The sequence below is a fragment of the Lineus longissimus genome, chromosome 14 (genome assembly GCF_910592395.1).
Source record: "Lineus longissimus chromosome 14, tnLinLong1.2, whole genome shotgun sequence".
NCBI classification, from domain to species: domain Eukaryota; kingdom Metazoa; phylum Nemertea; class Pilidiophora; order Heteronemertea; family Lineidae; genus Lineus; species Lineus longissimus.
The window spans coordinates 16,117,491-16,140,799 of NC_088321.1; the positions used below are offsets into that span (position 1 = coordinate 16,117,491).

At 42.1% G+C, this 23,309-nt stretch overlaps 2 protein-coding genes across 3 annotated transcripts; one reads left to right on the forward strand and one right to left on the reverse strand.

Moving 5' to 3' along the window:
* The first annotated feature begins 3 nt into the window (after window positions 1–3).
* On the forward strand, window positions 4–22,959 carry LOC135499051 (uncharacterized). Of its 2 annotated transcripts, XM_064789692.1 has the most exons (10): window positions 4–4,111; window positions 4,354–4,503; window positions 15,907–16,051; window positions 16,721–16,957; window positions 17,214–17,396; window positions 17,728–17,830; window positions 18,163–18,294; window positions 19,094–19,279; window positions 19,524–19,639; window positions 20,294–20,433. In XM_064789692.1, exons 1-9 carry the CDS (start codon window positions 134–136, stop codon window positions 19,600–19,602), a joined length of 5,193 nt encoding a protein of 1,730 aa, XP_064645762.1. In that variant the 5' UTR covers window positions 4–133; the 3' UTR covers window positions 19,603–19,639; window positions 20,294–20,433. The 2 variants fall into 2 exon arrangements, with proteins under 2 accessions (XP_064645762.1, XP_064645761.1); XM_064789691.1 differs by lacking the exon at window positions 19,524–19,639 and having other exon boundaries at window positions 20,294–22,959.
* Window positions 4,684–9,939, reverse strand: LOC135499052 (uncharacterized). The gene is made up of 2 exons (XM_064789693.1): window positions 6,177–9,939; window positions 4,684–5,624 (listed from the first exon to the last, which is right to left on the reverse strand). The coding sequence occupies exons 1-2, from the start codon at window positions 9,925–9,927 to the stop codon at window positions 5,383–5,385; spliced, it is 3,993 nt and encodes a 1,330-aa protein (XP_064645763.1). The 5' UTR covers window positions 9,928–9,939; the 3' UTR covers window positions 4,684–5,382.
* Window positions 22,960–23,309: the final 350 nt, after the last annotated feature.

The following is a 23,309-nucleotide window of genomic DNA, read 5'->3' on the forward strand; positions in this document are numbered from 1 at the left end:
AATTCTATCGTAATATTTTTTTTTAAATCTATAAAACTGAAAAAACGTTCGACTGATGAACAGTTTGATATGGAAGATTAGGCGATGAAATGGGTACATTGGTGATGACCGTCTAAAGGAATAAATCTTTAAAATGGGTGACCGACAGTGTGATTTTCCTGCCCTCCCTGTGGACAAAAGACTCATAAACATCAATTTTCCCACCACGCCAAACAACAGTTTGACGTCCACCCCATCCGGCCTTGAACCCAACCATGAACTGCCGAGTTTCAATAACGCCGAAACAGTGAGAAAAATCCAGGAGAAAAAACGAAAATTGGAAAACTATGGCTTTGAGAATTCTGACAATGACTTGAGTTTTCCTTTCACCCCTCAGAACAGCACGGTTGATTCCCCGTTTGAAAGTTTCGCCCGTGAGCATAATTTGCCGAGTTTCTGCAACGCAGAGATGGTGGATAAGGTCAGAGTAAAACGGAAAAGTTTGGATATGCTACGGGAAGAAGGTGTTGCTCAATTGTCAATGGAGGAAGGACATACAGACAATATGGAGGACGCATTCGGATTCGATCCGTTCACGCCAAGTAATTCCGTCTCGGATCACAAATTTGATAAATTTGCAAAAGAGGTGAATCTGCCGAGTATGCGGAATTCTGAAACGGTGAAACAGATTCGGGAAAAGAGGGAAAAGTTGAAACAGAACGTTTTGCAAAATGCGGGATTTCCCAGCGAGGAGGGGGAGGGGTTATTAATAGACCTATCAGCAGACGCCGAACCCGTGATGGGCGACCACAATCCTTTGACGTACGAAGGGGCCAGAGATGAGTTCAACAAATCTGGTGACTTTTACGATTTTGAGAAATCGGCCGACTTCACACCTTTTACTCCGCAGAATAGCGCCAGTGGTCAAATGTTTGACCATTTCGCTCAGGAGCATGATCTGCCCAGTTTCAATTCCGCAGCTATGGTGGAAAAGATTTGCAAGAAAAAGAACTCGCTGCGAAAGGAACCTTGTGCGTCCAACGCCATCAACTTGTTAAAAAGTGTACCGTTCACACCCCAGAATAGCTACACGAATTTGGGATCTTTTGCACCTCTTCCTCAAACGGATAAATATCTGTCGGAGGGATTCATGTTCGACCCTGATGAGCTGGTCTCACGAGTTGCAGCAAAACGCAAAATGTCTGAATGTCTGGATTTAGACGCCATTGATAATGGCAACAGTTGTTCTTCAACTGATGAGGAAGTGATGTTCGCGTTCCAAGGGGATCTACCTGGACAAGCAGCTCTTGGCGAATTGGAGAAAGACACCCATTCTAGCGCAAGCTCCGGGAGTGCGAGTCTCAGCGGGTATGAGAATTTCATGTGCGGTGTGAGTTCAAGTGACGAGGGTCTAAGTCGGCATATATGTGGCGATACTGGTGCTAGTAACATGAAAGAGTTTGACATCGGCAATAATTTTATTAAAGGGATTTTGGAATCGGCCGTAGACATTGTCAGAAAGGACCTATCAAAGCCTGTGATTGATAACGTTGTTGGCCAATCAGAGGGTCTGGTACCTGTTGATAGTGTAAGCCAATCATGTGGTGCGTCAGTGGTTCATGATTCTAGCGCAAGCTCGGGTAGTGCCAGTCTAAGCGCGTATGAGAATTTTATGTGCGGTGTGAGTTCAAGTGACGAGGGGTTAAGTCGGCATGTAGGTGGCGATACTGGTGCTTGTAACATGAAAGAGTTAGAAATTGCTCATAATTTTGTCGAAGGGATTTTGAAGACTGCAATAGACATTGTCAGAAGTGACCAATCCAAACCTGTGATAGATAGCGTTGTCAGCCAGTCACAGGGTCAGATACAAGTTGATCCTATGGGCATTGCATTGGTTGATCAATTGGGAAGTAGTGATGACATTTACGAATCAGAACCACTGTTAGATACCATCACAAATATGGACCAATCAGAGAGCCCGAGACATGATTCAAATTCAAAGAAAGCAGGCTTTTCATTGACAAGTACGCGAGTCAGATTCTCTGTTGATGATGAAGAATTATCGAAAGATGCATATTCTGATATGATCGCAGATGAAATTGCCGGGGACAGTGATGCTGTTGTCCCAATAGGGGGCATTCTACAAATAAATCATGAGGACACTTGGGAACAGAAAATGTTTACCCATAACTGGGATGGGGATTCATCCAATGACAGCTCAGATTCAGAAGGTCATGTGGGGTCATATGACGTTAACGCAATAAAACAAAATGGTGGTTCTTATGACATCGACGCGTTAAACCAAGATGTCGTCAAAAACGTTGCACAGACATTCGTCGATGACATCATAAAGGACGCTTGCGATAAATATCAAAATGAGGCTCAGGAAGCAGCGTTGAAAAAAGTTGCAGATGAATTTGTTGCGGGGGTGTTAAAAAGTGCGGCGGATGCATACGTTCAGAGCTGTGATGAGGCTGCAGAGGAATTTTGTGTGGAATTGATTCGGCAGGCGCTCGATGAGTTTTCGGCGCCGGATAAAAATGATGCGAGTGATGATACTGGTATCTTTGAGGCAAGCGATGGATTCATTAGCCCGGCCGGGGAACGATTAGGAAAACTGAGTAGCGTTGATTCGGAAATTAGCAACGGATATCGCAAGGGGACACCGAAGTCTCTTAGCTTGGATAGTCCATTACAGTTCAGCAGACAGGAGAATATAGACTCGGAGGGGAACAATTCAGCGAAAAGATTAAAGAAAAATCTCAGTGAACCAACGCCGGGTTTTGGGCGCCGGATGAGCGATTTGGATATTGAGACAGAATATCTATGTTCCTATGATCCGCTATTTGGAAATATGGAGATTGTTTCTAGTCCGGATCATTCATTTTCAACGGACGCCACGCGCGATATTGCGGAGAATGAGAGTTTTAAACGCATGAGGAAGGAATCGGGTATTTTTGATGATTCGGATGGCGAGGATATGGACTCCTTGAAAAAGTTTCTGGAATTGCGGGCAATGCAGGAACATTTTGCCGAAAAGGATGATTCGCCCTCTGGTGTGGAAAGTGTGAATTATAATGTCCCACCTGGCGCTGCAAGGAACAGTGCACCAGCTGGTGGCAGCTCCAAGAACTTTAACTATAAAGTTCCCTCTGGTGGGAATTCTGTGAACTTTCAAGTACCACTTGAAAAGAGTTCGGTGAACTTTTGTAATCAGAATAATGATGGAGATAATTGCAATAGTTATGGACCTAATTTATGCAGGCATTCTGATACAGGCCCAGCTGGTCGTTCAAGTAGGCCTAGTGCTGGTAGCAACAGAACAGTGTGTACCGCTCACGACTCGGGAATTGATCCAGGGACTGAATATGTAAATGCCACATCTGGGGGACGAGGATCAAACACCTGGGGACGAGGTGATCCAGCTTGGGATGTAGGTTCGCATGGAGTAGTGGAGACATGTGATATTGATAGATGTGAATCGGATCGGATTAAACAAGGTGTGTTTGATGGTGATAAGTTTGGATTAGGTGAAGTAGGCAAAAACGGAGTGAGGTTGGAAAGGCGTGATTTGGACGGGTCACCGCGAATCAGCCAGACTGATAGTGGAGTGAAATGGTCAAAACATGACCAAACTTGGATCAGTAGGTTTGATGTAACGGCAACAGAAACTGATGCCTTATTGGATAACACTGATCACTATTTTCCAGAAACGGAAAAACCTGAGCGTCACTTTGGAGTGAATTCGGCCGTCAGCGACGCCGATGCTTTTGAGGATTTATCTGAGCGTGAAGACAGCGAGGTATTCCTGGACGATTCTGCTGCAGCGTTGTTAGGAAGTGCCGCGGGAAGTCGAAGATCGAGCGCCAAATTCAGCGCAAGTAGCGTGAGAACTTGGAGCAGTCTTGGGAGCCGCAGTAGCAAGTCGGATTATGGGAGTACGTCAGACCCTGGAGTAACTTTCGGAGATTATGTTCGAGACTTATTCATACATGTCAGACGTCACAACGGTGAGATCGTAGTTTTGCGGAAGACGTTCCTCCAGGATAAAATGTCGAGACTTGGCATCAAGATGGAGAAAGCGAGTCAGAAGGAGATATTTTATACGACAGCGGGCCGCATCAGCATCCAGGTAACAGTTAAATTCACAATTAGTTTGTAGTTTTGAAGGGGGTACGCTGTTTGTAATTACTGGTGGTCCAGGAAAATAGAATTGCAGTTATACACAATACTGTAGTGTTGGTCAGTGGATGCAAGAGCAAGCCCATGCTCCTGACCTGGCCTGGCTATAGGAGAAGTTCCTATATCTATGCTCTATAGAGCCAGTTTCTACTCTATAGAGGATTTATAACTGATCATTTTATCTTCATCTAGGTTGATTCGTTCCCGGAGTTTTTGGAAGACGGGACGAGGGTGATTGACGAGGATGGGTTCGTACAACTTCTCGGAGGACGATATGAGATTTCGCAAGATTTGCTGGACTCAGCCGATCGTCTTTGTAAGAAGATTGACGAGGTTAAAGAGGTAGGTTGGAATCTATTCCACTTTTGTAGACCAGAAGCATTTACAGGGTCAGGGCATGTCAAGGCTTGTCGATTTCATTTCAACACCGTCTTGTCAGAGGCCGTCTTTACTGAAATCCAAAATTGATCTACGAAGTATCCCATAATAAACAAGTTACAACCATTTTTTTGTAAAGTGCGTCTTTTTTGGTACATACTATAGCTAGTTTCTAATATGACATGTTTTCTGGTAACAAATAGGGAGGGAACGATGTCGTCCAATGATGTTCTATTGCCTGAGCAGGAGGTTCTATTCAGACACTTTTTGGCATGTTTAACACCGAACGTAGAATCAACGTTTGGCCTCACCAGCATAAAATCAATATCCTTGCAGAATCGACCGCAATTTTCTATAGATTTTTCCGATGTAAGTGATATGACAAATTCCTTGATGATATAACCCAGCATGACCATTGTCATCTTTGTCAAGGTATAGTCCGGACATCGGCCTTATCACACCCAACAGCTGGTGCCAATCCTATGTTTCATCTAACAATCTTCAGACTGACAACCTAAATCCAGGGATACAAATTATTGTGTTTGAATGAGGTCAGCCGGTGTGTGTCAAGTTTTTTGCGGTGACCTGCCCTTGATTTCAATGCAGAATTGTCACATGGTTGCTGTACGCTTTCACCACAATGGACGCTTATTCTGATGTTCAGATATTGGTAATATCTCACCCAACACCTGGCGCTACAATCTGATATGTATTTCTGGAGATTGACGGTATAAAAGATGTCCATCATGTCCAGGGTTGGGATACCCCAAGGTTTGTTTACAACAGCTAATGAGACTGCTTGGAAAACAACTAAGTTAAGTTCATATCCTAGTACTTATTGTCCTATTTCCTATCTTCAATCCTTCTAAGTGCGATCATCAAATGTTCAGGATGTTTTTCTTGACGCTTGCATTTCCCGCATAAGTCGTAATCTGGGCAGACATGGCATGTGTAGCGGACTCCTCTTACTGGGCCGTAACATCCGTCGCACATGACACCAGGGTGGATCGTGCCGACATCACAGCTGTCCTCATTCGGCTTTTCTGCACTAGTGTTGTCTGTCAGATGGGAAGTTCGGGGTGCCACTGAAATTATATGAATGAGAAGGCATAAGTTGCTTCAAGACTGTTATGTAGGTTTATCCACCTTCAAAATGTTCCTAAACCTAGTCACACACTTGAACACAGTCATTGGTAGTCCCTGGCTGTTTTATTGACACCTTAAATCATTTTCATCTTTTAAACTGGACATTGCCTCTCCGCAAAAATTTTCATTGTGCCATGATAGCAGATACGTCAGACTTCCCCTGTGGATTGCAGGAACGCACATGCTCACATTCCCCAAGATTGCCACTCTTTGCTCCCAAGAGGGGCCAGATTTGGCCAGAAGACAATGACGATTAGGCAGCCAAACTGGGGCAAGAAGAGCAAGCTAAGGTCAACCTGCTGACTTCATAACCAGACCAGCTTATGTTTGAACGAATGTCTGATGCAAAGAAGATGAAGAACTGTACACAACTGAGCATAATGGTACCTGGCTATTTCATTAAGTTTTTCGCTGATAATTGTGACATTCTTGTCAAATGGAAGTGCTGCGAAGAGATCGAAGCAACTGTACTGATGTAAAAATCAACTTACCATCCCAGAGTTTCTTCTCCGGCATATCATCTGGTTCAGCAACCTCGATGCATCTGTATACCGATGTTGCTTTCCGTTGATTAACGATAGAGGTCACCACTTCTTCATCCCCTACCCCATCTGGGTCATTCTGGCAGTCACGGATTTCAGTCTCACGGCATCTGTACTCCGACGTTGGTTTGCGTTCTTTAATGTTGACCTCAGCTTCATCTCCTGTCGACTCTGGGTCGTTCAGGCAATCTCGTGAATACAGCGCATGCACAAATCTCTTCATGATCTTAGCAACCCTGGCACACTTGGAAAGGTTCAACTTGTGTCCAGCCAAGGCACTCACCTTGGGCATGAAGTAGAGAGGAATGCCCACATGGCCAATGGATTCCTCTGACAAACCTTCCTCAACCTCATCAAACACTCGACAGACCATCTCACCAAGACTCAGGTCGGAGCAGCGGAATTCTTCTACATTCTTGAAGAAGGTCATCTTGAGCATGTAGCTTGTGACGTACTTGCTAATTTTCTTTGGATAGGATCCCTCGTCTGTGATCATGATGCGACACACGTCTGGATCCCTCAGACACTTTGCCAACACGTACACATCCTTTACTCGCTTCTCCAGATGCTGCATGTGATAGGTCTCAAGGTGTGGAAATGATATCTTCCACAAGGTGCGAAGTTCGTCTTTTGTAAACTGCTTTGCCAAATCACTGCGGACATGTGGTGGTTTGGGAACCAGATAGTAGCCATGTTGTCGTAGTTCCTCAGGACTCAGCAGCCAGGTTCGTTTGATTCCACCTTTTGGCCAGCTGTTTTCAACATGAAGGCCCGGCACCACATCCACTGACATGTATATGTGACCTTCTCTATTTGCTCCAGTCCATTGAACCAGGAGTGGTGACGTAGCCTTTCTATTTGAGTCCTTGATCTCTGGTTGGATTGAACGGATTTGTAAATAACCCATTTCGACGCAGAAACCTTCAGCATTGTTGGTTACTCTTTGTTCTAGTCCTTTCAGAAGACCTCGGGAAATAGTCGTATGAAAATGCTTGCTCCCTCTATTGCCAGTGAGTGATTGACTTGTTTCATCGAGGTCATCGTAATGGCAATAATCATGCTTTGCACACACTATGTTGTTTTGTTCTGTTGTGGTGAGCTTGGCTACCTCCACAAGGAAGTCCAGTTCATCTGGCAAACCAACTTTAGTTCCTTCCCATGCACTTCCACAGCCAATTACCTTTGAAAACAATGCCATTTCCTTGCCAATGTTGAATAGCAACATCATAAAATCGTCACGTATTCTTTCACAGTTTGGGATGCTCTTCACGTCACCGAGTCCTGGGGTGCTCAGTAAAGCTTCCATACTCTGACGGGGTAAGACTGGTTCAAAGTCATGGCCGACTCTTTCTATCACTTTTTCTGCAGTTCGCGTTTCGTGTAGTGTGTGGTATTTAACACAGGTTCTTAACGGGAGGTATTCAAAGGGTAGCTTGTTATTTGAATCGAGTTCGTTCACATCACTGCCGTCAATAATCAACAACCGTACAATGTCAAGATTTCCAACCTGGCAAGCAGAGGTCAGGTTTGAGAAAATGTTTGTGTCGTTTTCATGTCGTTGGACCCCAACATTTTGTTTGTCATTTCTGTTTGCACCATTGGATAGCAGTGTTTGCAACATGTCAGTACTTTCACACACCGTGATGTACTTCATTATCAGTGTGTCTGACCTAAATGGCTGTTTTGGCACATGGATTCCAAAGTCATGAGCAATTCTGGTTGCTTTTTCATCCAAATATTCCCGGTACATATTACCTTTCTTTATTTTTGTACTGACAGCTGCACCTGCCTCTATCAAGACTTTTAGTCTGTCGTTATCTTCTCTTACTATGGCGTTATTGAGTGCGTTTACCCTCCCGTAATGAGTCCCTATTGCCTTATCAGCTCCACAGTCAATCAGACACTGCACCATCTCAGTGTCACCAAGTCTGAGGGCCTCAAGTAATGGTTCAATACCTTGAATGCGTTCAGAATTTGGTTTGGCTCCAAATTTTAATAGGTACTTAAGTTGGTCTACACCTGGCAGGAATATGGGCATCCCTATCCCCTTTTCTTGAGTTTTATTCAAGTCTGCACCCAGGCTATGTAAGGTTTGAACCATCTTGGTGTCGGAGTGTTCCACAGCAATATGAACAGGTGCTACCTGATCATGTCCTGAATTGAGGTCTGCACCAGCTTCCACTAAAGTTGTTATGATGTCATCAGTCATGTCAGTTAGTGTGGTTGTAAACCCGTCAGTGTCTGCTTTTTCTTTGTTGGACAAAATGTTGCTCAGAATTGTTTGTCCTGCAAGTCCGTTTTTTTTATTGACGTCTGCTCCCAAGTTGGCTAACACTTTCACCATATCTGTATCACCTCGTGCGACTGCGTTTTGAAGTACAGAGAAAGAGTTATACTTGACATTGATATCAGCACCTAGTCTCATTAACTCCTGTAGTGTTTTTTTCATATTTGACAAGCCCCAAAGATTTTGGTTGGCGAATGCATGACTCGTAGAATTTGCATAGCAGCCACACAGAACTGTGATATCAGTGGTTCCACATGGTATCACAGTGTCAGTCTCCTGCCCAGTTCCTGCAACAACTGCTGCAATGATCTCCTCATTTCTCTTTCTAACTGCTAGTTCCAATGTTGTCATCTGACCATCATATCTTGCGTTGATCTTTGCCCCACATTGCACCAAGTGTTGAAGACGGTCGAGGTCAAATTCATGATCTTTGCATATTGCTGTCATGATTGGTGGCCAATTGTTTATCAAGGGTGTTGGGGTTGCAATGTTGATTTCGTGCTTCATTAAACAGTTCACTATGTCAAGCTTCTCGGATGCCACAGCTTCATGAATAGCACAGAGGAAGGTGCAAGGAAGGTTAAAATCAGCTCCTAAGCCAGCTAGCAAGGTGAACGTATCCAAGTCAGATTTCATCTGCATTGCAAAGTTAACTAATGAATTATGTTTGCAGCCAAAGCTGTGAATATCTGCCCCATGTTTTAGTAAAATCTGTACAATCTCGAGATTACCTGTTTTCACTGCAGTATGCAATGGAGGGACATAATCAAAGGTGGCATGGACGTCTGCTCCCAAATCCACCAGATGTTTCGCTATCTTCTTCTGTTGATCCCGAATCGCTATAATCAGTAGTGATACGCCAGTAAGTTTATCCTGTGCTAGCTCTCTTCCTGAGTAAGCTAATATTTTCACCACCTGAATATCATTGGTACTTATCGCCCGATGAAGCTGCGTCACGTTCTCATCAAATCTTGCATTAACGTCTGCTCTCCATTCAACTAGACAGTCAATGACTTCTATCAACTTCTCCTCCGGGTACTTTCCCTTTCCGTGTATCACAGCCATGTGTAACGGTGTCTTTCCTTCGGAGTTCTTGGCATTGATGTTTGCTCCTAACCTAGCCAAACAGTTGATGAGCTCTATCACCTCCTCTGGGGTCTTTCTTGATTCAAATGTCATCGCAAAGTGTAATGGTGTCATTTTGTTGTGGTCCGTGGCATTGACCTCCGCCCCTAACCCCGCCAAACGTTCAATCATTTTTATATTCCCATTGCGTCCAAAGAAATGTATAATTCTGAGGCCCGCCCTACCGATGCACGTATTCAAGTCCGTTCCATCCTGAACCCACATCTCAGCCAATCTTGTTACCTGTAAGTCGTCTCTTTTCATCGCTTCGTCCGCCATTTTCTGCATATTCACGCCTACTAAAATATGGCGGAAAATGCTCAAGATTGGTTAAGAATCAATAACTTGTGTTGATTGGTCGATGATAAGGTGATAACATCAGTCCTAGTGGCCTAGTACCAGAGACTACCACTGACATGTTTAGGCCAATGAATTTGTGTCACATTGACAAGTAAAGTGGTACTTGAAGACACAATAAAACATAGAAGGTAATGCGGGGCCTTAGGATAGACCACTGCATGTTCCTATGCTTAAAAGAACCTCCCCCTCCCCCCATTGGGGAAACTCAATACACAAGACCCTCCAAACTTGAGCTCTGACCAACCAAATCCACCTCTAATTGTTTTATTTCATAGGGATTTCGCCATTATTTTTTAGTGGACTGGACCTTTTGGTTGCAAGGGGGAGGGAGTTGCAAAAAAACACGTACTCTGTGCTGTATTTCTTTTCCCAATATCCACAAGTTACAGGAGGTACACTGCATGTCTTGTCATTTGAAGCCATCAATATAAAAGTGCATTGATTATTGTGATATTGATCCCGACAGGTGATCAAATATACATGTACACTGATGTACACATTTAGTGAAGGAGTTAAGAATATCGGAGGGTCAACCGTGGAGAGCGACAATGCCTTTGCTTCCTTATCTTCAAGGTTAACTGAAAAAATGGCTTTTGGCTAGTCATCCGTAGAGGCACAGGGGAAGCGGAATATCATATCTTGAACTGTACAGTAGTGACATCTATCCAGACCAATGTCGAATCAAATTATCTCTGAGTATCAGATAAACTCCCCCCCCCAGGGTTCACCAACAGCACAATGAAATACTAGACAGTTTCTAATCAGTATTGATCTTGTGACACACTTGCGCGGTGAGTTTCATCAACTTTGCCTTGTCGACTGGTGACTCGCTCGCTGATTTTGCTCCGCCCTTCCTTTTAGCTCAAGGACACGAACTACCATGATTTGGTGCTGACTGTATGCAATGTGCAATACATCCCAACAGAAATGTAAACACAACCATGTGTTCTTTCCAGGAACAAATTATATTTGAATAAATGAGTCATCGTACTATTTAGGGTCCACCCCACACGTGTTTCAGAGAATTCTATCAGCATTTACTGTCCCAGTGTTGCATTCAATAGACCTGCCCTAAAAATAGTCCCGGTTTTGGAAATGACTGAGGTGCTGCATCTTCCTGTGAATATCCACGGTCAGAAGACGTTCAGTTACCATGACTACCTGGTAAGGTTTTATTTCGGTTAATTTTTGTCATTTATGGTGGAAGGGGATCATTTGCTTTGTGTCCTTGGCCTAAAAATAAAGATTTGGGTTTCTACGCTGATATCAACTATTTAACCCCGGTCTGTCCTGAAACTTTCAGTAGATCTTAGATATAGTCTGAACCAGCGCTGCAATCTGAGCATCTCAGACCGGGACCCATTTTAAACTTAGGTGTGAGGCAAGTTAGACAAAGAGACCTGCCTAAGGCTAATGCCGATAGTGGGGATTGAACCTGGGACCTCTTGACTGCTGGTCGAGAGCCCGAGCCAGTACATCACAGTGGCTCCTTGCCTGTCCTGATCTTCCTCTCTATCACTGGCTATTCACAGATGATGACATCATAGGATGGAAATTCAATATCTCTTCTCAATGCTCCAAAATATTTCACCAATTTGTTCACATTATTATCTCAGCCCCAGAAGTATTATAATTTGGCTCCCTCCGGGATATTTTTGGGGATCATGCGGTATTGTTGTAGCAAGAAGAAAAATATTGGTTTAAAACATGTTCATGCAAGAATGAATGGTTCATTGCGTGGTTGTTGTATTTGAATGCGATTGTGTTCTGAGTGTAAATTGGTACACAATATGTTGGTTCGAGGTGAAAATTGTTGGAACAATGGATATGAGGAACAGTGCTCAGAACCCATGCGGTTCTCTTGTAGGATGGAGTACTGGTTCGAAAGCTCCTGCCTTGGTCTTCTTTTAATTGGCTTTTTCACAAAATATGATATTTTTTGTCAGTGATGAGTTGTGGTGATACCGATGGTTAACAGTTAGTGTAATTGTCCGAACTCTGCAACAAGTACAAATTCTAACAAGTGGTTTATCATTTATGGAACACCCAGTACAAATTCTAACAAGTGGTTGTAACACCTGTGGATCATTTCCAGAACTCCTTACATTCCCCATTTCTACCTGTTGTATTGAACGACCGACCGACAACAATACAAATCTCGTTCAGCTGTGGACAACCACTAGCCTGAATATACACAGGATTATAAGACTGCAAAGTGATTGGTTAATACCTATATTCCTGTATTTATACCGTGAACACACATTCCTTGATTACTCTGTTTATGGACCTCTGTGGTCAAAAACAAGAGAATTTGTGTACTTGGATGTCAGTTCACCAGTTCACAAGGATATAGAGAGGTTTAAAGATTTCTGTTGTGTTGTGATAATTTCTGAAAGGAGGACTTGTCTCAGTGATTGAAATTTGAGTCACTACCGTGTCCTAGTGTTTACTCTCTGGCTACTGGTCTGTCTACTATATCTTGATATTATACTTGTACGTGAAGATAGTTTTTGCGTCATGAGTCGTTGTCTCGAGGCCCCTCTCTGTATCGGACACCAAGGATGTGACTTTGTCCTTTGATGTGAGTTCAGTAGTTCACAAGGACATCCAGAGAGGTTTGATATTTCTGATGTGTTTGAATCATTTCTAAGTTGAGGACTGGTGTCATCATTGTATTGTGATTGAAATTTGAGTCAGTGTTTTATTTCCATTGTGCTTTTTTGCTGCCGATCAATCAGATATATTGATCATGCACAGAAAGGTACATGTAGGTTTAGTTTTAGAGTAGTGAGGAAAAAGGTCATCATGTTTGAGTTCTGAGTTGATATTTTGGAAAGGATATCTGGGGGGAAATTGTGATCGATTTTTTCGAAGAAGTTTGTTTGGGGGCTGACCAGTCATGCGTTTCACCTGGAACAAAGGGTCACACTAATGGCATTGTCCGAAGTTGGCTTAGCCCTTCTGAAATGTTCTGAGTGTGTGCATTTTATTTTTTGGGGCTCTGATTCGTCTTTGTTAGAAAGGTCCATGACAGGCTTTTGGTTTAAGACTGGTAAAGGTACCTAAATGGGTTAAACAGAAGTTTTGTCAAGGTTTGATAACCCAGTTGTTGGTATCAGTCGCCCTTATCGGGTCATGATACACGAACCTTCAAGTGGGAATGCATGCCTTGATTGCGATAATCAAACTTGTCAGATTGTATTGGTCCCAAAACATGAAATATCAATTAGGCATGTTATGGGAGAAGACGTGTTCGTGCTCACGTATCTGATAAATAATTCGATCAAAATATTGCGTGGAAATATCGATTGGAGGTTCCAGGTTTGTTGTGGCTGTTTTCATCTGTTTATCAGCGATTTTTACGTTGGCCCTGTCTATCTATCATTGGCTTTCCATGGTCATTTTCTCTGACCAAAAACGTTGATTCTTTTGTCTTTAAAAGGACGTTGTGATTGTCTGAACACATATTTTCATTGACCTTTCACTTTCAGTTCAACAACTTGAATACGGATGTTTGAGGGATCTGTGTGGATTCACCAGATTCTTATTGCAAATGCATCTCATGATCCCAGTGATGGAAACAAGAGATTTTAGATTAAGGATACAAAACATGAATAATTGTTTGAAAAACTCGCGCTGTTGAAATAATTCTGGCTGGAGTGTTGATCAGAATATTGCCTGGAACAGTTTTTGAAAAAAAATGGCTCAACGACCTTGACCTTACAATTAGTAACCTTGACTTGACCTTGAAATTGACAGATTTAGCATCTGTAGCCTTGAAATCGACACATATCTAGGATTAAAAATAACGTGGATCTATAACAATGGATTACAAAGAAGACATAAACTCTGACATTACCATGGAAACGGACACAATGCCACCGGAAGGGGCCACGCCCGTTGAAGGGGAATCGGGCGGAGTTGTTGATAATGTGAACAGTTTGAATAATGTAAGTAGTCAGGTGAAGAAGATGAGCCACTACTGTTGAGAGGTGGTTGTTCATTTCGCAAAAGTTTGTTTTTGGCGTTGGTCTTCAGTCAAGATGTCTAGCGGTGACTGGGATATGCAATGGTAGACCCTCACATCAAATCGAATATCGTTAATTGTGAGTCTCCAAATTTTCTGACATTCCTCCTGCAACCTGGTTGGTCTTTATAGGAAAATACCTGCCATATACCAAACCCCTTTATGCTGAATCAAGATGGCGGACAACATCTAGACAGTACCGTCGTAGGCCGTTGCATCAAAAATCATCGTTTCGAGTCCCTCAGTTTCAGAGTGTGGCGTTTCAGAGCCCAGAATCCTGACATTCCCTACACAACCCGTCTGAGCCCGACCAACACATGCCACCCATACCAAACCCCTTGATTCAAGATGTCGACCATGCCTCAGACACTGCTGTCGTATTGCCTATTAATCAAATGATTGATTAATTGTCATTTCTGTTGACTAATTGATTAATCTATTGATTAATTGATAATGTTATTGATTTCTGATTGAGCTGTTAATGAGGTCAGAAACCTTGACCCCTTTATGTGTAGAAGTCAACACTTGGAATGTGTGATGGATGAAGATCTGCGAGCATACATAGGCCCTTTTACCAGGAAGTAGAAAAAACTTGTCCAAAAAATTTCCCCAAAAACATCCCCGTCTTCAAACAAGGAAGTCTATCTTTGTGACTCATAGGTTTATTTATTGAATCAGAGGTAACAAGTAGTTAAAAGCGCAAATAAAATGTTTTTATTCATTGAGTGACTGGTGATATTGTTTTGAACTTTCACGTAGATCATGGCCGTGCGCTACCGGGTAACTTTTTAAAAGTATTTCAACTTTATCGTGAAAGAAACCTCTTGACATGAAATCAAGTAGGCCTACTTGTGCTGGAATGAGTCAACAATCATAGTGAGAGTTCCACCAAAGAGGGGACCAAAGAAAGTGTATTACTATCAAATTCAAAACAATAAAACACATCTTCTTGGTTGTATTTGCCAAAGTGAGATATTTATTCTGTATGAAGTGATTGTGTGTGTTCATGTCCCAGGTTCATGTACAGGCCTCCGGGCCTATGAAAATAGCAGGCCTGGTACTACCTGGGGATATTTTGAGATAGTGCATAGGTAAGGCCTGTAAAACACATATCATGGAGTTGGTATCACACTGGGTGAAGATTACACTGTAGGTCTGGTTAATGAAGTGACAGTATATCACATTATTAGACAGGGACAGCTTAACAGATAGCAATATAGGCCTAGTTATATCATTTTGACAGGTCTCACTTCTGCTTGATGTACAAGTTCTGTGTGTTACATAAACTCTGCAATTAAAAGTTCATTTTACACTTCGAGATTTTGAAAAATAAGCGTGGTGAAAATTTAGTGGATTACAGTTGCCTGTCTGGCAAATGGCTGTCAGAAAACTGTGGAGATCGTTCCCTCTAAGTGGTATACCAGTCTTTTGATTACAAGTAACTCAACAATGGGCATGTGAAGTTCTACATCATACTTGTCCTGGGTCGGTACTGAAACAAATCTGAAGGAGAAAACAATCTTTAGAACAAATGCCAAACTTTGCACGAAAGCGTATTATTAGTTTGAACTTGATTTGGCCTCGGTGCAATATTCCCAAGGCCTACGGAATATATGAATACACAATCATCTTTCCAATCCAAACAAACAGTAAATTATGTGCATTATGGTATAATGATAACAGTATATATTTTCCTGTTTCTGCAGGCAAATTTCCCATATTGATATATATCATGTACCTATTCTGAGCTGCTGAACTGGAACAAGTTGGTGGCCTGAGGATGTGTCATTATTCTGAGTCTTGAGAGGAACACGCCAAGAAATGAAAAATGTTTTATCCAAAGAAAGGAGTAATAATCATAATCTTCATTATATTTTCAGAATGAGCAGAGAATGAAGGAGGGAGGAAGTTTGACAGGCGTTGATGATGACCTCCAAGCATCGTCAACACCAATCAAAGCTCCAGACGTCGTCCATGACACTGAGGGCTCAGATGGAGAGGACAATAATAACGAATCGAAGAAGTGTAAGTGTCTGGTTTCCTCCTATTGATTCATTAAACTGCCCTGAGGATGTAAGTAAGGGTCCATGACACGGATCAAATAGGACGCAGGGCTCCGGCCAAGGGCCTAAAGGTGCAAGTATGCTTGCTTATAAACAAAGATGTGGCCGTGACTTCCTCATCATGTTACAAAGTCTGGCAGTGGCGGCCATCTTTGGGACTAAATGTACAAACAAAGGCAGTAAAGTGCTCTGCCCAAGGACATCAAGCAGCAGGTATGCTTGCCGATGTAACTCTCCATCATGGTACAAAGTCTGGCAGTTTACCCCAGACTCAGTTGCTATTTGGGTCAAATTTAGGCCTAGTCCAAGGTATGTCAGTGTAGATAATTTCAAAACTCAACATAAAACACAGTGTGCTATGGTTTCTATCGCTGGCTAGGAGTATCACTTCCCATGGGAGGAGCTGAGCTATAGTCCATCACAGGTAACGTCATCTTGATGCCCAAGACTGACAAAGAGGGAGCCTGGGTGCAAGAAGAACAAGTTTCACACCATCCTCATGTATTTCAGAGGTGGATCCAGGAGCCAGACAAAGGGAGCATGCACTGCATTTCTTATCAACTTCCCCTTGTGCTCCAAAATTTCATGGTCAATCACGCTTTCCTCTGATCTTTCATCTTTCATTTTCCAGTCTCACGTCCGTCGACGTTAGAAACCAGTGGCAGCTTCCGACGAAAGATCCGCGTCAAAAACATGGAGGAGTTGGATTTTAGGAACGAGCGGTTCCCGTCATTTGGTGAGGCTGATGCTATGTCAAATGACAACGTAGATTTGGATAAGACGTTTGATCCGGATGATATTCAGACTCCGGACGAGTTGGATACGCCGGACTTAGAGGCGTTGGGTGTGACTGATTCAGAGTTTGAAGGTAAGTGAACAAGTAGTAGAGGATCCTGTGATCCCTATTTCAGGCCCTTATTGTTGTCAACATGTTCATCAGGCCAAAGCCAGCTTTACTGATCAGAGCCAGACTTACAAACAGGAAATGAGAAGGTTCATTTTCACCGCTAGAGAAAATGTCAAAAGTAGGTTAAATCGTTGGTCTTCTGAAATCCCCTTCAGGTGAATCAACACAGTTTATTTTAAACAATACTTAATCAGCTTATGATATCGTTATTTTTCAGATGATGATGAATCTACGACACCAGAGGGCGACTCTGACAACGCCATCGAACCTATCCCAGAATACACCGCAACTGAAGAATTCCAAGAATCGCGGAATTGGCGGAAAGTCACAATCGCCGAAAAAACGTATAAGATCGACATGAAAGTCATCGAACCGTATAAAAAGGTGCTGTCTCATGGAGGTAAGTAAGGATGTGTCCAGTAGGGGGCACCACCTCTGGTATAGCAGTCAGTATGGACACATGACGTACTGACTGATGGCTTCAAGAAATGCAGTGTACTTGCACCAGATGTCACAAGCCTGGCTCTGTTGTGTTTCTAATGCCGTCTGCCATTTTGTCATGCAAAACAGGAAAAACAAAAAATAATTTCTAATTCTCTGTTCCCAAGCCGACCCAGGACTGGGTCAGTCTATCAAATCAATAGTTAATGAGAATAGCGCGAAAATAATTAGCTAACCGCGAAGTTGCATGCTACTATATAATATACTAACCAGTTTCTATTTGTTTACAGGTCACTATGGTAACGGACTGAATGCAATCATCATCTTCGCCTCGTGTTATTTACCAGACAAGGGTCGGACTGATTATAATTACGTAATGGACAATCTCTTCTTGTAAGTGCAGAGCTGTGTTTGGTCCGTTGTCATACTGTTAATGATCTCAACCTATGATTCGGACTTGGCTAGCTATGGAGTTCATGCATAGCAAAAACTAATAGCTTAAAAACACGTCACTTGAGATTAATGGGTTTTCGAAGTAATGGGTGATGTGTGTAGGCAAAAGTTTGCAATGATGGAAGTTATCTGGCGTAGATTCAATGATGATCAACCTCGGTCGCAGGTGATATGATGAAAACCTTCGCCCATGTTTAAGGCCATTGGGAGTCTCGCTTCAAACTTGCTAATTGGTTTCACAATACTTAAATTTCTAATACTTCAAATTTCAGATATGTGATCAGTACGCTAGAACTGCTCGTTGCCGAGGACTACATGATAGTTTACTTCCACGGGTCGACGCCAAGGACGCGCATGCCCACGATCGGGTGGATGCGACGGTGCTATCAAATCATTGACAGAAGGTACGCCCAGAGCAGACGTCACAGCAGACGTCAGTGTCAAGATGCGTTTCCTCAAAGAATTTCAGAGAGTTGTTGAGGAAAAGTTGTTGTTGGTAGTCTGGGCTTGATGTATGATATGAGCTGTCAAACAACCATAGTCATGGTTGGTCATCCATTGTGGAGGAAAAGGTGGCAACTATCAGACCGTGTTTTGAGGTCTTGTGCTTATAAAGCCCTTTCTGGTTGGTGATTGTTTATCAGAACCTAAAAAATTAACCTTATTGTAAAAATGTTGCATTCATAAACTATAACAAAAGTTCCTTTTAAAGACTCTCATTCTACACACACTCTCCAGTGCAGAGCAGAACCTGAACTGTGCCCCCAGACCAGTTGAATCCAGTCCAAAATGTTTGGCAAGTCATGTGACCCAAGCTCCTTCATTCTCCTGCCTTGTCTAATCTGATGTGTTTTGTCTTGGGTGGCTGACTTGTAAGGCTTTTCATTGTCTTGGATAAAACCTAGTAGAGATTAATCCATACAGTGCATTTCACTTGCTATTAAGAACAGTTATCCACAGACCAATGCTTTTCATACAACCATATAGGATTTGTATTGTATGTTTGGGGAGAGGGGCTGGCTGAATGTGTGCAGTTGCAATACAAATCTCTTGGCAGAATAAAGTGCCTCCAAAAACTTACTAAAAAAGAGTTTACGAGAAGAAAGGCTGGTTGCACCACACCTCCCAAATGAATGCAAGTTGGTGATGATCACAGGTGCATGAACTTATACCACAAACATCTACATTACTTCTTCGTTCCAGACTTCGAAAGAACCTGAAAGGCCTCCTCCTGGTTCATCCGACATTCTGGTTAAAGACGGTCATCCTGATGACACGGCCTTTCATCAGCACCAAGTTCAGCTCAAAGGTCAAGTTCATCCATTCCCTGAAGGAGCTAGGTCAGGCCATACCCATGGAGTATGTTTTCGTACCTGACCAAGTCAAAAGGTAACTATATTCTGCTCCTGAAATGTCATCTGTTTATATTTCCTTTTTTCTTGAAGATGACAGATTGTTGTCAAAAACATTTCAACAAAAGTTGTTTATTTTAGGTGTCCAAACAACATTGATTCAATAGTTTCATGTGATGTCAAACTATCGAGGTCAAAGTTTAGACTCTTCAAACATTTTCATATTTTTTTTGTCAATTTTTCAAATAATAATTTTGTTAATAAACGATAATCACTTAAAGGTACGATGCCCTCATGAGAAAACAGCGGGCTATTTCATCCTCCGCATCCTCTCCTGCCACGCCTGTGTCGTCACGGTAACGACATATCACCATGGCAACCGGCAGCCATGTTGGAGGTAAACACCCAGTTGAATATCTGCATGTTGTAGTCATATGCCTGCATGCTTTAATAACCGTGCTATCTAACATGTGGCTTATAGTTTCTGTTCTAACTGTTTAACCTGAATGAAATTCTGTTATTTTTATGTTGTTATATGCTACCCTAGTCATACCTTCAGGAACAAATACTATTAACATTTTATGTTGCCATGGAAACTGTGCTTTGCTTGTTCCAAATATTGTTGTAGACAGTTACTTTTTAATGCCTGCTTTTCTATCACTAATATTTTTCATTGCTTTTCTGTCTGAAAAGTGTAACAAACACTAACATTTCTTTGTTGCTATGGTGATTTTAGTTGCTGTCATGGTAACTCCGCTTATCTAACCTGTAAATGGCTGTCGCAGTGCGTTTCAGGGATTAAATGCAACTCGGCTCATCTCCTGGTGAAGAAATGAATCAATCAGCAAGAAGCTTTTATCGTTAAAATGTAAAAAGATAGCGCTATGATAACCTCATCTGAAGTTTGTAACTTTTATGACATCTTAACTGACACCTCAGTAGAGAAAGCAGGTCTTGGGCGATGACTTTGAAAGATGTGATTGCATTTTATTGAGAAAGTCTTCAATTGAAAATCTTTTGCTTTCAAATAAATGGTTTCCTTCTTTTCCAGCGCTGATGAGAAAATCGAGAACAAAAAACTGAAAAAATCCAGACGTGGCAAAAATGCGCCACCTTGTGATAATTTCGAGAACTCTCAGGACAATCATGGTTTTGGCGACATGGCCCTGAAAAAGGACAAAAATCGTATGATGTCGCTCGATGGGAATGCGCCGCGGTTTAGTAGGAAAGGATCAAGCGTACCGAGTTTGGGTCAGAAACGTGGGAGCGTGCCATGGTGAGGAGAGGTTCCAAGGATGTTGTTGGGTTATTGGATGAGGTGGATTGAACGACAGGACAGGATCTGTTGTGATGATCATCAGTCTCTTTAGGCATTCGCAACGTTGCCATGGATATATCAGTGTCTGGTGAATGCAAAGTCAAAAATGAGATCTCTTGAGACAAGGGAACTTGTTATACTGAAAGAAATTGTACAAGCTTTGACTGTACTGGATGACGTGAGACCCAAGACTTTGTTATATCGAAGTGAATTGTACAGTTTGACTGTATTTGTATATGTTGACATGAAGTAGAATTTGGAGGCCTTAAACAGTTAGCTGTTGAAATGGTTGTGCAACCTGTGAAAAAAGAAGGATTTGTTGAAATGTAAGTTAATTAGAAACTGGAGGACCGGTCGGCAGCAGTAGTCAGCGGTTCAACTCACAATAGGTTTCAGCCCATGTCTAACCCAAAACCTCCAATAGTAAAGGGAAGTACAAAAACTACTCCTTATGATGTAAATATTTCAAACAAGGTGCTTCATTCTCAAGTAATAAAGAGGCAATTCCTCCCACACTATTCCTGCCAAGAATTATAGATTCAAAATGAATTTCAAAACATTCTTTTTATGGCAAAATGTATTTTCAGATGTAACCATTTCAAAGTTAGATTCAGTTTCTGCCAAGTTTGTTGTCAATTTTGAATCAAAGTTAAAAGTTTGTGTGGATTGCTTTCTTACTGTAAGCAATGGCGTATTCTGTAGGGAAAGGCGTACACCTGTCACTCCAGCAGTCTCACCAGTTTGGCAAAGACGTACCTCTGAGCTCAGGCTATGAATGGATTGCAACGCCGAATCATTTCTTTACCTTTTGTTGTAAGTCGACGTGTACATAAGACAACGTGAAAATGTTATGTAAAAAGTGCACCAATCTATTTTTGTAGTGTGGATTTTGTAAACAGGTATGATATATGTTCTAGTTTATTCCAGACATTTATGGCATCAGCAATGAAATATTAGATAAATTCAGATGTTGATTTGAGGTGATTTTTTTCTCTAGTTCAGTCATCAAGTCAGGTTATTGTGGGTTTTTTGTTACTGAAAATCACTTAAAGGTAAACAATGTTGAGAGATTTGATTTTTGCCCATGAGTGAGAACACTATTTTCTTGGTAGAAGCCGGTATATTCTGGTTTGGTTTGCAGAAAAATGATGATTTGTACCGAACATTGTTCGCCTTTAATTGATGTCAGTGTGTTTTTGAACTGATAATTTGTTGACAGGAATGACACACTTTGTGTAGACTCTACCATTGACTTGTATGAATCCAGGGTGAACCTGATTATGTTGCCCTAGAGTTAGTTCTGAACGTTTTGTTGTTTTGTACTCTATAAAAATCTGTTTGCATAAATTGTAGTTTTTGTACAAATTGTTTTGCCCAAGAACCTAATCTTCCATCTTGAATATGGTTGCCTGGCAATAGTTGCTTGGCAACAGTGTTGGCTGTTTGTAGTTGCTATGGATACATGATAACTTATTGTTTGTTTGTTGATTGCTTTTGTGTTGTAGTGCAATTTGGTGTAAATTTTGATGATATGTTGGTTAATGATGTGATTGATCAGAATAGTAATGAAGGGGTCGCCCATTTGGGGAAATCGTGGGAATGATGCATCCTGGGATGTTGCCTGGTTTCACTTCTGTATTGTGCAAGAAATATGCGAGAGAAATGTAATTGGTACGTCATGACATTTGATGATCCGAGAGGATTTTGTAACGTGGGTGCTCATTGGATGAACTGATCGTACGCGGTACCCGTGGGCAAGATTAGATATTGTACATACTTAATCTTTTGTTAGAATGAGTAACCATAGTTACAGATATGTGATTAACTAGACATTCCACTTGAGTATAGCTTGTCTTAAGCGCCCCACAGGCAGCTTAGATATCAGGGTGACCTGTGAGCATGATCTCATGCAACAAAGATCACTTGTTTGTATTGGTCATCACTGTCACCTGTGACAAGAGTCAGTGATGACAGAGACCTCTGATCAATATCATACCCAGTGATTAACGGTGTTACATCAGAACGTGTTTTCAAACATCTCATCAACTGTTTGTGTTCACTTTGCCCCCTAACCAAGAACTGTTTAACGACGTACTGATTTGTCTGCAGTAATTCACAGTTAGATGTTGGTTTCTCCTCCTCTGACTAATAGGGTAAGACTCGTCACAAGTCGAGCTCGGAGTCATCTGTTGATTGTCTGTGATTTCCTTATACAGTTGGTTACTTGTACATCTATTTCATCCCACAATATCATTATAGATAATAAACAGTTGTCGTAGTGCCCTTAGTGGTAAAGAGTGACATGACTTTTCGACCTTGACCTGTGACTATTGTACAGACGTTATTGCGTAAGAGATTGTATATATTTGTGATTGTTGAAATAAATGAAATCTCTAGAATTGTTTGTTTCATTCATTATTTGCCAGCTCTTGGACTAGTTCCCAGGACAGGCGAATGTACCCAAGCCCTCTTTTTGTCAGGTGATGTAGACAGATGATGAAATTATGTCAACTTTCTGATGTCAACATCCTTGGCGACGTAGTAGTGTGAATTATTGCTGGGCTGGCGTAAATGATGAAGTTCCCAGGTAAAGGGGCAACGGATGAACATATTTCACCCGGCGAGTTCAATCCCCAGGCCCTCAAGAGCTTGTTGAACGGGTTTCGGACACGATCTCGGGCCTCGTGTGTCAAACTGCTGCTGGACAGGCATTATGATGGCCACTCGGGCAAAACTCGTAAACATCTGA